The sequence below is a fragment of the Elephantulus edwardii genome, unplaced genomic scaffold, assembly GCF_000299155.1.
Source record: "Elephantulus edwardii isolate Elephantulus edwardi_28Jun2011 unplaced genomic scaffold, EleEdw1.0 scaffold00076, whole genome shotgun sequence".
NCBI lineage: Eukaryota > Metazoa > Chordata > Mammalia > Macroscelidea > Macroscelididae > Elephantulus > Elephantulus edwardii.
Window position 1 is genome coordinate 1,683,857 of NW_006399826.1, and position 15,858 is coordinate 1,699,714.

General features: G+C 38.2%; 1 protein-coding gene across 6 annotated transcripts in view; it reads right to left on the minus strand.

The window, feature by feature from the left end:
* Positions 1-8,391: 8,391 nt before the first annotated feature.
* The window catches only part of NOL4 (nucleolar protein 4), a 396,517-nt gene continuing 389,050 nt past the window's right edge, over positions 8,392-15,858 (minus strand). For 5 of the 6 annotated variants that reach the window (XM_006889163.1, XM_006889165.1, XM_006889164.1 and 2 more), the window contains one exon: positions 8,392-10,323. In XM_006889163.1, the coding sequence (XP_006889225.1) occupies positions 10,130-10,323 (194 nt within the window). In that variant the 3' untranslated portion in view covers positions 8,392-10,129. The remainder of the gene's footprint in view (positions 10,324-15,858) is intronic. The other variant, XM_006889168.1, reaches the window with a different exon arrangement.

A 15,858-nucleotide genomic window follows, 5' to 3' on the forward strand; every position in this document is an offset into this window, starting at 1 on the left:
TCTGTTGGTTCTCAGAGGGCAGTAAATCACACACAATGAGGTTCCCCATCTTTCTCCCAAGGAACAGCTGGTAGATGCAAACCTCCAGAGAGCAGCGAGGCACCACTCTTGGGTTAGCAATGCAACACCTCACAGACTACACTACGAAAACTTAAGTCTTTGCTGACTTTTCAGTTACAATTAAATATTATATCACAAATATGACAAAGCCCAAAAGGTCCCACATCCATTTCCTCCAGTCTCTTATTCTTTCCTCACCAGCCTTTTTGTTTCCCTCCCAGACAAAAGGAAAAGAAAATAAGACAAGGGAAACTCATTCATTTTGGCCAATGATGGGAGAAAAACAGGTTAAGAAAAATAGAAGATAACAGAACAGGAAAAGGAGTAGGATGTGAAATCTGCTTATTATTATAGAAAACCTGCTCTGGGTATTATCTTCTTAACTATGGTGGTCTGTTGGGTAAAGAGTTGTACTGCCAGTGCAAAGTCCAATAGTTCGAATTCACCAGCTGCTCTGTGGATGAAAGGTAGGCAATCTCCTCCCATACAGCCTATGAAAACCCACAGGAGGGTCAGATATGATTCAATTCTGACTTAATGGCTCATAACAATAGTACTCACTGTTTTCAAGGAGCTTAAGTAGCATGGTTTTAAGCCCTTGGCTGCCAACCAAAAGGTGTCCAGGGTAGTTTTATTCAGTCTTATCTGGCCAAAGTCCATAGTCTTCAGACAGTATGCCTGATTCAGACTATGGTCTTTCTAATCACTTGCTGTGCATCTGAGAGCTGAACAATGAATAAGGATGGCAGAAGAATTATTGATGCCTTTGAGTTGTGTGGTGTTGGAGAAGAGTATTGACTATCTCGTGGACTTCTAAAAGAGCAAACAGATACGTCTTGGAAAAAGTGCAGTCAGAATGCTCCTTGGAGGCAATGGTGGCGAAACTTAATCTCACATATTTTGTACATGTAACAGTGTGTCTTTAAAATCCCTTGGGCCAAATGAATTAATTTTAGAATAAATACTCTTTAAGTGATACAGCAATTGTTTGTCTATTTTCTGTACTGAAGAACTTGGAGTTGCTGTGATACCGAACATTGTGCCACAGTCATGCCAAATACCAGAGTGGTTACCCATCATGTACAATATTTGAAGTTGCTTCCAGATTTATTTAGGTTGGGAAGAAGGAGTGGCATCCACTTCCTAAACTAGATGTCTCTAGAAACTCTATAAAAGTAGGGAAACTATGTTAGTTATAGAACAGAGTTTAGGTCTTTTGTGCAAAGATCGCTATGAAGCTTACTCAACTTGACAACACTTAACAACTGAAAAATGAGACTAGTGTTGTTATCTCTGGAGGAACATTCTTCCACTTTGTACATCACTTTTTGTCAATGTGCTGTGTGAAGTAATCTGGGTTTGTTGTGATGCTGCACCTTATGCCATTGGGGTATCAAATACCATAATGGTTCCTTAATAAGAACAATGTTTGGTAGAGCTCCCAGAGGTAAAACAGGTTTGGAAGCAGGAATATCATCCACTTCTTAAACCACATGTCTCTGGACACTCACTCTATGAACTTGGAGAAATTATGATAGTTATGGAAAAGCAACGGTGTCTCTCTGGAGACTAAGGTGTGCCTGATACAGGCCATGGTATTTGCAATCGCTTGTTATGCATCAGAGAGTTGGACAATGACTAGGGAGGACAGAAGGAGAGTGGATGCTTTTGGGCTGTGGTACTGGTGATGAGTACTGAATGTACCATGGACTGCCAGGAAAACAAACAGATTTATCTTGGAGAGGATTAAACCAAGCTACTCCTTGGAGGCAAGGATTCTGGGGCTTCATCTGACATACTTTGGACATGTTGCCAGGAGGGACGGGTCCTTGGAGAGGGACATAATGCTTGGGAGGGTGGAGGGACAGTGCAGGAGGGGAAGACCCTCTATGAGATGGATTGATTCGGTGACTGGGATAATCAGGATGGGTTTGTCAGAGGCAGTGTGGTTGGCGCAGGATAGAGCAGGGTTTAGGGCTGTTGTGCATAGGGTCGCTATGAGTTGAAAACGACTCGACGGCACATAACAACAACAACAACATGGAAAAGCATTAGATCTTTTGTTCATAGAGTCACTTATGAGTCATACTTGACTTGATGGCAATCAACAAGAAGAACAAGCTAAGAGAGGCTCTTCCTTGAAAAAAAGGACATCATGCTAGGAAAGGTGAAGGGTTAGTCAAAGAGAGGAGGACCTTCAACAAGATGGATTGACATGGTGTCTTGCTACAACAGACTCAAGTGCATAGAGATGAGGTTGGCACCAGAAGGACAGCATTCAGATCTATTGTTTACAGGGTTGCTATGAGTTGTACTAGACTCGAAAGCACCTAACATCAACAATATCGGGTGACTATGAGCTGAAAATTGACTTCAGAGCAATGGCTTGTTATCTTCCTACCTTTACTCTTCAGCTTTTCCTTTTCCATTAAAAGACAAGAAAAACATGCAAGCTTGACAATATTTCTCCTTCTGAGAAATCACTGTGATGAAAAGTAGGATATGCACTTATCAAGTTTTCCTTTTTGGCCTGTTCACCTTTTGTTCTTCATTCTCTCAACTAGAGAGTTAATAAAAGGGGTTCCTTCTTTTCAGAATTATTTTCTACTCAAATTTCTTTTCATGGATGTGTTTCTTGAAGGAGACCTCTCACATCAACCCGTGCTGTCTTTTCACTGTCCCAACTCTTCCTTCACAATGGTTCTACAACAATGTTCCTTCTTTCCTTCCTTCTTAGCATGCTTCTCATTGTAAGACTTCTGTTGGTTTCTGTTGTGAAAGGATCTGCTTGACTTAACTTTTGGTGATGACAGGAAGGTCTTATTATCCAGCATGACTTCATCTTCTTATCCCAGAAATCCCTGCTCAGATGCATCATATAAACAGTCAACAACACACAATCAAAACACATCTGTGCCCCATCGTCCTCTGTAAAACCCAGCTCTGACTTCATATGGTGTGAAAGGCTCTATTAAAAATAAGTTCCTTTATTTTTTCCATTCTCTTTTCAAGTTCGATCCTTCAACAACACTAACTTTGAGTAAATCACCTACTGTGTAGTTATGAAACTCCTTGTTCCCTTTGGTGCAGGTCACCCTCTGCCTTCATCCTCTAAATAACCCAGTTGTGGTCACTCTCCACCCTCAGGGCAGGGTCTATGGCAACCTTTGCATTTGTTGTTGGAGTAATATTTAAGAAGAATATCTGTTGTGGACAATGTGATGGCATATTGTCAAGTAAAAAGCAGATGATGCAACATTATATAAAGTATAAACAATTGTTTTTTTAAAAAGAAACTTTTTTATACATGATTAGATAAAATCTGGGAATATAAGCTAGAAAGTGTGGTTCAAAGTTTATGTTCTTCATCCTAGCCTGGTGAGCAGCCTCTGCAGTCTCAAAAGCTCACAAGTGGCCATAGAAGTGTCTACTTGTCTAGTTAGAAAGAGGAAGAAGGAAACAAAAGAAGGAACTACTCTATAGGGTTGATGGCCCTAGACAATGGCTTTATCTCTCCTGAGACTAGAAGTACTAGATGTATCCAGGCTACTGCTATCAAGTGTTCTGACCAAGGATACAAAAATGATTTCAGATAGAATGAGAGAAAAGCATAGAACAAAACTTAAAATTTTAAAAACAGACAGACTTATTGGACCTGCAGAAAACCTCCAGAAGAATCCCCAAAACTATTGCTCTTAGAATCCTCAAAACTATTGCTGAATGTTCTCTAACATTCAGTTAGAGAACAGAGCAACGCAGAAAATAAGCGTAATCACCGGTAGGGACTCTGAAGCAGGAGTGGCATCCACTTCCTAAACAACATGTCTCTGAAAACTCTATAAACTTTGATGAATGTCAATAGTTGCAGAATGGCTTCAGGCCTTTTGGTCATAGGGTTGCTATGAGTCAACAACAAAAACATATGAAACTAAAGTGTCAACATTTACCCTAAAGCAAGGATGAAGATGGTAAAGGCAGGGCAGCTAGATTAATGGGAACAGAATAACCAGAATGGAGAGGATACTGCTGACCCACACATGATTAAAACGGAAAGCAATGCCACAGAATAATATGCATATCAGTAGTTAAGTGGTAACCTAATTTACTATGAAAAGGTGTATAAAAACACAATAGAATATTATTTCCAAGAATGTTAAAACATAAAATGTCTATGGTTCTTTCCAGGTGCTGGGATTATTTGACTTTTTCTGTATTTCCTTAAGTTTCTTGTATAATAAAAATAATTCATTATTTAGGATGATTAATCTTAAACCATGGGTTAGATTATCATGTTGTTGTTGTATGCCGTTGAGTGGGAACCTGACCCTCCAGCAGTTTTTCAGAGGCAGTAAATTGCCTCTGAGATTGTCCATCCTTCTCCTGTAGCCATAGAGAACATAAATGAAAGGATGTAAGTCTCCATCTTGCTATTGTGTACCATTAGATGAAAGCCAATCTCTAGCATATTTGTAGGACAGAGTAGACAGCTTCAAGAGTTTCTCTTCGCTGAAAACTCTGTAAGAGAGCAGATCTCTAGGTCTTTGTTTCCGTGGAGCACAGCTTGGGGATGGATCCCTATTGTTGAGTTTTTGGTCAAAACTTAGCCAATGTGCTCCAGGGTGCCATAAACCTCTTAAAACAAGGGAAGGGGGAAAGAATGGGGGGAAGCCCTTCTTTTATTATTTAGCTGGTTGCTTTGATGCATCACATTTATTTTTAAATAAAATGTTATTTATCTGAAAAAGAAATCTGCTCAACTTTCCTGTAAATGCTGTTTGAAATGACAGTGGTGAATACAAATTAGTAGCTGGGAAGTGCCACAGTCCAGTGAGCAACAGGGTGGCATGTGACATCAGACACGCCTGAATTCTAATGATGATTTAGCTTGCATCATTGCTGTGATCTTGAAAGTTGCTGCCTCCATTTGATCTTTCTTTGGTAACTGGAGAGGGACAATATCAGTCTCCAGAAGCCCTGAATAAAATGAGGATGTGGTTAAGCTCCAGAATCCTAAACAAAAGACTGGTTTGAAGCCACTCAGTGGCTCTGTAGGAGAACAGCCTGCTGTTCTGTTTCCATGAAGATTTCTCTCCCTCTCTCTCACTCACTCAATCACTGTTGCTAATTTGGTTCAGACCCATAGCTGACCCTCTGGTAGGTGTCTGAGGCTATGAATTACATGGAAAGTTATTGCACAAATTTCTCCCGAGGAGCAGATAGATGATAGATTTGAACTGTTACAAAAGTACAGCCTTCAGGTTAGCAGTGCAACTGACTCTCCAAAGACTGTGTCCCCAGAGCTTCCTGCATAACGACCGTCATTGTTGTTAAGTGCCATAGAGTCGACTTTGACTCATAGTCACACTATGAACAACAGATCAGCACCTTGCCCTGTCCTGTGTGCCCTCACCATCTCCAATCTGCTTGAGAACATTGTTACAGTCACTGTATCAATCCATCTGCTTGAGGGACAGTCTTCCTCTTAGGAAACCACTGTAGAGCAGTTCTGCTCTGTCACACAGAGTCGTGATGAGTTGCAAAGTGACTGGATGGTGCACAATAACAATAACCCGTCTCTTAGGGTTGCTATGGGAAGTAAAGAGACCATCATCCTATTCCTTGTGTGATCAGTAAACATCTCTCTTGACATCTGAGTTTTTTCTGAGGACTGCTATTTGAGCACATCACTAAGGGATCTAAAGTGCACAATTTAAGAAAGTGTTCTGGCTGCTTGTGGCATGCTGTGAGTCTTTCCAGGTGTATTTTCATAGTAAGTGTGATAAAGTAATATGCCGTGACAGGAAACTGGTGCTGTACGGAATGCTAACTGGCAGAAGTGACAGAAATTTCCATTTGTTCTCTGTGTTTGTGTTGGTTTTCTAGCATCTCATTTGAATGGTAATGTGAATCTGCACTTCTCTTAAAGGCTTTACAAAGTAGAATAGACTTCTTTATTCTATGACAGTCGATGAATTGGGACAAGGCTGTTTTTAAACATAAATCATGAAGGGGGGGGTAGATGCTGCATTTTAGCTTCTGAATTCTCTGAGGGAAATGATGGGAGTACCAGTATCTTTATACTTTTTGGAAAATGGGTGAAAGGTAGGAAATATTGTGTAGAAAGTAGTCTAGGTGACTGTGCTTGGGAGTTAGCTAGTGGTAGAGTCTGTAAGAAGTAGCACTACTAACCAAAAGGTAGCCACTCTCTGACAGTTCGAATCCACCAATGACTCTCTAGGAGAAAAATGCATGATCTCTTTCCATATGATTTACAGACTCTAGTAAACCCTCTGAAAGGTGAGCTATGAGTTTGTTCTGATTCAATGGCAATGAGAATGAGAAAAATGAACTCTAAATCATCTGAAATAAGGGTATTTCACTGAAATTTACTGTCTCTTTCTCACTTGTCTTATTGTCATTAAATATGCTTAACGTATATGGTAAACTCAATCTCTTCACCATCCATCCTGATGCTGCCAATTCGTCCAGTGGTGAGAATCTTTGTCTTCTAGACACTGAGCCTCAAACCATATTGGAGGCTGCAGTCCTTGACCCTCTGTAGCAAGCACTTCAGGTCCTCCTCAGTTTCAGCAAACAGGGTTGTGTCATCTGCATAACAAAAATTGCTGATAGATCTTCCACCAATCTTGACCCCACATTTCTTTTCATAGAGCCCAGCCTTCTGGATAATCTGTTCTGCATACAGGTTGCAAAGGTATGGAGACAGGACACATCCCTTTCCAATTTTGAACCATGCAGTGTTTCCTTGCTCTGTTCTGATGACTGCCTCTTGGTCCAAGTGTAGGTTTCTCATTAGCATGATCAAGTGTTCTGGGATTCCCATTCTTCTCAGAGTCAGCCACAGTTTGTTATGATCCACACAGTCAAAAGCCTTTGCATAGTCAATGAAATACAGCTATACATTCCTCTGGTATTCCCTGCTTTCAGCTAAGATCCATCTAACATTAGCTACAATATCCTTAGTACCATGACCCCTTTTAACCAAGCCTGGACTTCTGGCAGTTCTTTGTTGGTGTGCTGTTTCAGTCGTTTTTGGATAATCTTCAGTAGAATCTTGGTTGCATGAGAAATCAATGCCATTGTTCTATAGCTTCCACACTCTGTTGGGTCACCCTTCTTTTGGATGGGAACAAATATAGATCTCTTCCAGTCAGTTGGCCAAGAAATTTCTTGCCAGATTTCTTGGCACAACTTGGTGGGCACATCCAGGGCAGCATCTGGTAGCTGAAATATGTCAATTGGTATACCATCTATTCCTGAAGCCTTATTTTTTGCTATTTCCTTCAAAGCAACCTGAACTTTTTCCTTCATCACCATAGGCTCTTGCTCATATGTTGTTTCATGAAATTCTTCTGTGTCTGCCAATTCCTTGGCAAGGATTCTGAGGCTCCATCTAACATACTTTAGACATGTTGTAAGGAGGGACTGGTCCTTGGAGAGGGACATCATCCTTGGTGGGGTGGAGGGACAGCACAGGAGGGAAAAGCCCTCTACGAGGTGGATTGATTCAGTGACTGGGGTAATTAGGATGGGAATGTCAGAGACAGTGTGATTGGCACAGAGCAAGAGTTTAGGGCTGTTATACACAGGGTTGCTATGAGTTGCAAGTGACTAGATGGCACGTAACAACAACAACAATAACATATGGTAAACTGAAAGAAGAAGTGGTTGTTATGTGCTGTTGAGTTGCCTGTGACTCATAGCCACCCTACGTGTAATAGCTCTGAACCTTACCCTATCCTGAGCCAATCTCACTGTCTCTGACACACCTACCTGTTACCCCAGTTGCTGTTTCAATCCATCTCATCTGGGGTCTTCCTCTCCTGCAGTATCAACCACCTTTCCAAGCATGGTATTCTCCAAGAACTGTGTTTTTGGATAATCTTCAAGAAAACAGAGGTTACTTTTTAAAATAAAAACCATTCCATAGCTTCAAATACTCTAAGACCAAACTCTTCCAAAGTATAAAAACAACACATAGAAGCAGGCCTGCTAAGCTACTAGAACTGAAAGAATAAGTTTAATTGTTCAAAAACGAGGGATAAAATATATTAAATTCTTAAATTGCATTTAAATAATAAAATTAAGTAGCATCAGTTTGCTAATTTTCTTTACCCATTCTTCGAATAAATTTTTTATTAGATTAAATGTTGAGACCACAGGGTACCCTGGGATCTTCTTTAGAAATAAACCTGAACTGTCAGTTTATGGTAAATATAAATACAAAACAAAATTTCCATTTTTAAAAGTAAATTGTCAAAAACTAAGTGCTATGCAATTTAGAAAGTGTATAAGGTTTCACAATCATCATTAAACACAGAAATATGTTTATTAAACCAAACAAAACAGAGAAAATTATACCAGCCCTCAGTTTTAAAATTTTCATTTAAATAAGCAAACTCTAAATCCACACCTTAAAAGGTGTCTGTGCATCTATGTATTTCCAAAATACTCATATTTCAATAAGATTTTCACATTATATTCACCAACAGTATCACAAAGTTATTTTTTTTGTTTTTGTTTACGTAACTGTAAGGAACAATAATTCTAGAAACACTAGAAGAAAAAAGCATAGCAATGTCCACAGTTACAAGAAAAAGTGCACATTACTTGGTCACAATCACAGTCATTACTTGAAAAACTATATGTAATAAGTAGTAAGAAATATCACGGATGCCTTAGACTCATCGTCAAAAACGGAATTACATAAATTACATAAATGAAATAAGGCAAATTCAGGAATGCACAGGAAATCTGAAATCCAACCAAAGCTAAACAATGGAAAAAATCGTACAAGAAGCATAAATTAAAGAACTTCTCCCTAAATATTTTAAAAATAGGCTTGCTTCAGTGCACAAAGAAAACACCATCCATGTGTGTTCAACACTATAAAATAACCAAAGAAGGGGAAAGTGAGGGAACAGTTCATTATAAGTTTGCAGCTGCATCTGCTGAGAGTTCTTGACACCATTTTTTTTTACCCAGAAATTGGAAAGTATACAAATCATATCAAGAGAGGTAACAGTCTTTTTGTTGTTGTTGTTGGTTTTTGGAAATGATTTCTGAAGGAGAGAAATGAAAAGAAAACTACACATACAAGAGTGCAAATTTTCAGATTGTCATTTGCAACCTCTTAACATTCAGTCATCTACATCCAGTTGCTGCTAGAGAGATGGCTGTAAGACAGCAGCGACAATCAGGACCGAGCAGCTGTGATCTATCAACGATATGTCTTATTTTAATCTTTTTTTTTAGATTAAAAATTGCATATGGTAAAGCTGCAGGGTAGAGTGGGATGTTTGAGATGAACATGGGTGCTGAAACGCAGGCTTCTCTTGGAAGTTGTTCCTGATGTAATGCTTGAAAGAACGTAGGCAAGGGTTATCCCAGCATTAAGTGTTATTTTTGTAGAAAGAATTTGGAAAGAGAAGGCAAAGCTATGTGGAAAAGGGTGCTTACAGTAGTTTCTCAAAACAGTTTTCTTTAGGACCTTTGAAAAAGTTACCAAAGTAAAAATGACAATTTTGAATGAAAAACAAGTTTTCTTTTTTATAAAAATTACATATTTTCTTTTAAAATACAAGATCCTTTTAAATTGTTGTTAAATCCTGTAGCAACAGGAAATTGTGGCTTTTTTTTTCTTTCCCAGTTACTGCAGCTTTCAAGTCCAATGAGTCAGTAGCAAATTCCACTACTATTGCACTAGGATCTTGAACTATTATTTTAATGTATGCACACCACAAGATTCTTCTGTTTTATCCTTGAATTAAGACTACACAGCCTTTCTTGCCCCCGACACTAATGCTGACGTACTAAAACAAAAAAGCAATAGGCTGGGCATATTAAAACGGCTCCAGTACTTCAGAGGTCAGAGTTCCTTTGAAGCACTTTAACACATCACTTTATGGATCAAGGACAATGTGGCATAATGGAGGGATTTCTCTTAAAAGACTGTGCAGTAAGACCAGAGGCATCTCTGCTGGGAAATCAAAATGTCATTAGTGGAAACTGCAAATTTCTACCTCAGTGAATAGGGTTGCCATTTGACTCAGTTCTGTTGTAAAATAAGATTTTCCAGTTCATCTGCAGAACGCAATAAAAATGCAGCTGATTCTCGATATCCAGCAACGAGCTGCCTCACGGCGTTGATTTCAGTTGGGCTCAACTGGGGTCTGGAGCTTGAACTGCTGGACGATCCTGAGCTGGGTGCCAACTGCCTCTTCATGCTGAGATCGGTGGGTCCTAGGAAAAACCACCACAGAATTAGATAGGAACAATATGGTTTCCAGCCCTTCAAATGAAGGAAGCCCATACATGATTGTTCAATTAATTCAGGTACGACTTCATGAGGGAGTAAGGATTTCTTTGATCAGATTGAGCGACATACTTAACATACTAAAAGCACATGTGTTTGAATTGTGGAGTGGGAGAAGCCTACTGAATATATTGCTACAATATACAAGTCTGTCTTGGAGGACGTGTGGCTGCATGCTCCTTAGAGGCCAGGATGGTGAAACTTCATCTCCTATAATTTTGTACATGTTTTCAGAGGGGCCTAGTTCTTGAAAAAGATATCATGCTTGGAAAGGTGGAGTGTCAGAGAAAGAGAATAAGACCCTCAACAAAATGGATCGAAACAGTGACTAACAATAGGCTTGAGCATATCAGAGACCTTAAGAAAGGCTCAGGATAGGGCAAGGTTCAGATCTGTTGTTCAAAGACTTGCTATGAGGTGTATGTAGTTGATTCGCTGGCACCTAACAACAACAATTGAGCCATTTCATTTAGAACTTGTTATGAAGCAATAGTGAAAACAGAGATGTATATGGGTGGGACAAACAGTTAAGCATTCTATTACTAGCAGAAATGTTGGACATTTGAATGCATTCAAGGGCACCTCAGAAATAAACTTTGGTGATGTGCTTCTGAAGGGTGATGGCTTGCAAATTCTATGGCTCAGTTACACCCTGACACACGTCCTATTTGAGCCCAGGGGTTTTTTTCCCCCCAACAAATTGATTGTTGTTGGTATGTGCCACAGAGTCAGAACCATCTCCTAGCTGACTGTCCAGTGAGTGTCTTTCAAGGGGCTGTAAACCACACGGGAGAAAATAACCCATCTTTTTCCTGAAGAGCAGATGGTGGATTCAAACTAGATACCATTTAAAAAATGTGGATATGGTAGATGGACATTTGTTTTAAAAGTGTTCTCCAAACAAGTTCATAGTGAAAACAATACTCTTGAGAAACTAGACTTTAGGTAAACTCACTTCTATGTTTATTTGTATATAACATCATGGGCCTTTATTTCTTTTCTTAGATCTACTTACTTAGAATTTGATAAATCTAATATTTTAATTAGTTTACATATATTGATCCATATAAATTATGTTCTATATGGGTACTTTGTGTTTTTTACGTTCATTGGTATGTTGTTGTTGTTGTTGTTGTTATGTGCCATCGAGTCGCTTGTGACTCATAGCGACCCTACGTACAACAGCCCTAAGCTCTGCTCTGTCCTGTGCCAATCACACTGTCTCTGACACATCCATCCCGATTATCCCAGTCACCGAATCAATCCACCTCATAGAGGGCCTTCCCCTCCTGTGCTTTCCCATGCATGATGCCCTTCTACGAGGACTGTATACATTATATTTTATATATATAAAATGATTTATATATATAAGATGATATAATTATATCATTGCTCTATGCTTATTATTATCCATCTATTCAAGCTCCCATAAATCATTCCCACTACTACTTTTTTGACAGCTTTAATGACATGGTCTGTAGAGAGTTGTATTTGTTACCCAAAGAGTTTGTCCCTCTGGTGGTTCAAATTTACCAGCAGCTCCTATGGAGAAAGACGAGCCATTCCCTCCGATGCCCACTGGAAGCTCAGCTGAGTCAGTTCCAATTCAATGGCATTAAGCTGAGTTTTATCCAGAAACTCTTTTACAAGATACATCAAACTCTTTAACTCAGGTAATTTTTTTAAGATATTGCTTTGCATCAATTCTTCCAGAATGAATAACACTTTATTATACACATAAATGTTCTTTTTATACATAACTTTGTTAAGTATATACTACAAGTATCAGTTCTAGAATAATTAACAGATTAAACTAAAATACTTAAATGAAAGCATTGCTAAAAATGTAACTAAATGTGATAAACAAACGAAAAATACTGATTCTCTAACTTCAAAATATTTAACAGATTTTCCTAAACATATTGCAAGTTTTTAGAAAATGGTATTCCTTTGGGGAAACGAAAATAAAAAATGCTATTTCATCTTTCTCTTTCTCCTGGAGGCACAATGGAGCCGGGTCAAGACCCAACTCTCTTCTTCTGTGTACCCTGAAGGGAGAATAAGCTGTCTGCCTATCAGCAGTAAGGCAGGTGTCCCATGAGAGAGAAGTGTCCTGACTTGGAATTTAATTAGTGCAAAGACAAGACTAGCACACTTGAACTCTAACATCTGAGAGAAACTTATTTCCACTTCTGAAACTGCCTTTCAAAGCTTTGATTTTCTAGCAGTGGTTAACTTCTGCTTCTGGTGTTTATAAAACCATGACACCAACGCGTTAAGTTGAGAGAGAATCTTATGAAGATGCGTCACACTTGCAAATGGAAATCACTGAGTAAGTGTTCAAGCAAATTATTAACAGCGAGTTGCTTATTTGGAAAGTTTTGACCAGGATTTAACAAGCTTCTAGTCCCTAAAAAAAGCCCACTTTCAATGTCATGTCCTTTGCTTCATATTTAAGAAGTCAAGTAGCAGAATAAATGTTTATTTTTTAAAAATGCTTGGAAACTTTATCTGTTAGCTTTGTAAATGCTTAGTGTCTGTCTGGCTTACTACCATTATTTTATTAGAAGGTACAGTTTTTGCTATAAAGTTCCTGTCAAAGGGAGTCATGCTGTCAACGCAAAGGCTCAAAAGGTTCAATCCATCAGGTACACCATGGTAGAAAGATAAGCAATCTCTTCCCATATGATTTACAGTCTCTGAAAACCTGCTGGAGGGTCAGCTAAGAGTCAACTTTGACTCAAGGGCAATGAATTTAGAGTGAATTCCTGTCATGCCTAGTTGCTGGCTGACATCTTGAAGCAGACTTGAGAAAACAATTGGTTATGACTGCAGTTCTTTTGGGCTTAGAGGATTCTTGCTTTATTCTCTACCTCTTTGCTTATTGATTTGAGATTTCAAACCAACAAGACATGGCTTTAATTTGTTGTTGTTGTGTACATTTGACTTAGAACTGACCCACAGCTGACTTTCCAGCAGTTTTCTAACAACAGTTAATTGCAAGGGAGTAGATTTCCCATTCTCTTCACACAGAGCAACTGGTAGATTCAAACCATCTACCTTCGGGTTGTCAACACAACTCTTTACCACTAGATCACTAGAGCTCAACTTCATATAGATCATTATTTTTAAAAAACAAAACCAAAAACAACAACTTCTGTTGCATAAATTCAGACTCAGGGTTATCCCATCTATATCAGATTCAAATTGCCCAATACGGTTTTCAATGGCTGACTGTTTGGAAATAAATTATTAGGCCTCTCTTCTGAGACACCCATGGTGGACTCAAAACACCCAAATTTTTGGTTAGTAGTTAAGCATACTAATTATGCAAACCACTGTTCAAGGCAGACAAACTCTAGAGAGTTCAATCCTATATAAAGATGTCAATCAGAACTCTGTTACTTTTTTTTTCTCACCAAAAACATTGGTTACTTTGTTTTGATTTTATACAAATCTACAGAATCAAAGTATATAAATCACAATTAGAGAAACAAGTCATTTTGGCTGAAGGCTTATCATTCAAAGCCTCAGTTTATTAGATTCATTACAGTAGGGGGTGAGGAGAAGCCTTAACAATCCTCACCAGTGAACAAATTCTTTACCTACTACTTAAATATTCTATTTAAGTATTGTCATAAACATTTATTTCTGCTTCATTGAGTCAGTGTCATACTTGATAGTTTTAGCTTAATTGACTCAGAAAAATTACAAAGTAATTATAAGGCATATAGATGATAAAGCAAATTTTCAACTTTTACAAAGATGTTTCATTTAAAGATGTCTTAAGAAAAATATTCCTGGTTGTTGTTGTTAGATACAGTCGAGTATAACCAATAGCAACTTTATGAATCACAGATCTGAATCTCGTCCTTTCATGTGCCACCCTCATCATCTCTGACACACTTGAGCCCATTGCTGCAGTCACTGTGTCAATCCATCTAGTTGAGGGCTGACTCTCTTTAGCCAACCCTCCACCTTTTTGATAGATACAATATATAGGCAACCCACTTTCATTGTGGCTGTCTGATATATAGATATATAAGATATCCACGAGATCTGTTCAAATCACAGACAAAGCCAATGAGAAACATGGTTGTGGAAGAACTAGACAGTTAAAAAGAATGTTGCTACAAAAGAGATCTTAAGAGAAACAGGCTTGAATATCAAAAGGTAAAGAAAATAGTCATGAAACTAAAGCCATTTTTATATAAGAAACCACATTTTTTCCAAAATACATGCTTACATCATGACCATTCTGAAAAGGTGTAGAAGAGATAAAGATATCACATGTTAACATCCAATAATTTTTGAAAAATGGAATCCTGCCAAAACCAATCAGTCCTTGATTCAATTTTATTCTTCTAAGTTTTGGGTATATATTTAAATGATAATTGAATTTCTGTTGAATGAGAAAATTAAGAAACTGTACATTTATAATGTTTCTTTTTCTTTTGCATGTTAAAGTATTTGTTATTTGCTTACTTTCCCCTTATTTGCAGTGTATTTTTGGTTCCTGTTTTAAGTTGATTCACTTTTATTCTGGTATTAATTTCTAGTGGCCAAGTGGGTAAAGTGTTGCATTACCAACCCAAAGCTAAATAGTTTGGATCTACCAGATGCTCCATGGGAAAAATGAGCAATTTAGAGACATTCCAAGCAATTTACAGTCTCTACAAACTTGCTGAAGGATCAGCTGTGAGTCAGTTCCAACTTGACACCAAAGAAAGTTGGTTTTTTTTTAGCTTTTAATGCTCATATGTAGCAGAATTTTGTTTTGTTTTTAATAATAGAGAACTATCTTCTCAAAAATTGCTATAACAATTTTTATTTCGAAAATATCACACAAGGAGCTAGAGTGCAAGGCCAGGAGAGCAGGCAACTTCTTTATTCTATTTTCCATCTTCTCAATAGTTGTGATAGCACAAAGGATACCTCAACCCTTGTGCAATAAATGAATGTGTTCTCTAACGCAAGATACATTCTACTGTCAACTCTACAGAAATGAAGAGTGACTAGTCTCATTAGGAACATTCAACAATGGTTTAAAGAAGTCTAGTTAGGCACAGAAAACAAGCAATTTAGTGTCACTGAGAAAAGTAAAGATGCCTCTAACATATGGAAATATTTCATTTTCATAAAAATCTTCAAGCAAAACTATTTTAAGAAACCTCTAAGTCATTAAAAAACTCTCATTGCTGTTGAGTCAAAACTGAGACATAGGTGATCTTCCAGCAGGTTCTCAGAGGCTGTACACCTCCAGAGAGGAGAGAGCCATGTTTACTGGAGATTAAAAACTTCCCATTGAAGGGGACAAGGGGGCTTCTAAAGAAAACATGGAAGTGGATTTCTAGTATTAGAAATTTACTTTATACTTGGTTTAGAATCTTAAACACATTACTGGGCCTAAGTATGTGCTCAAAAAAAAATCTCATAAATTGTTTAAGCATTGGGGTTGCCTT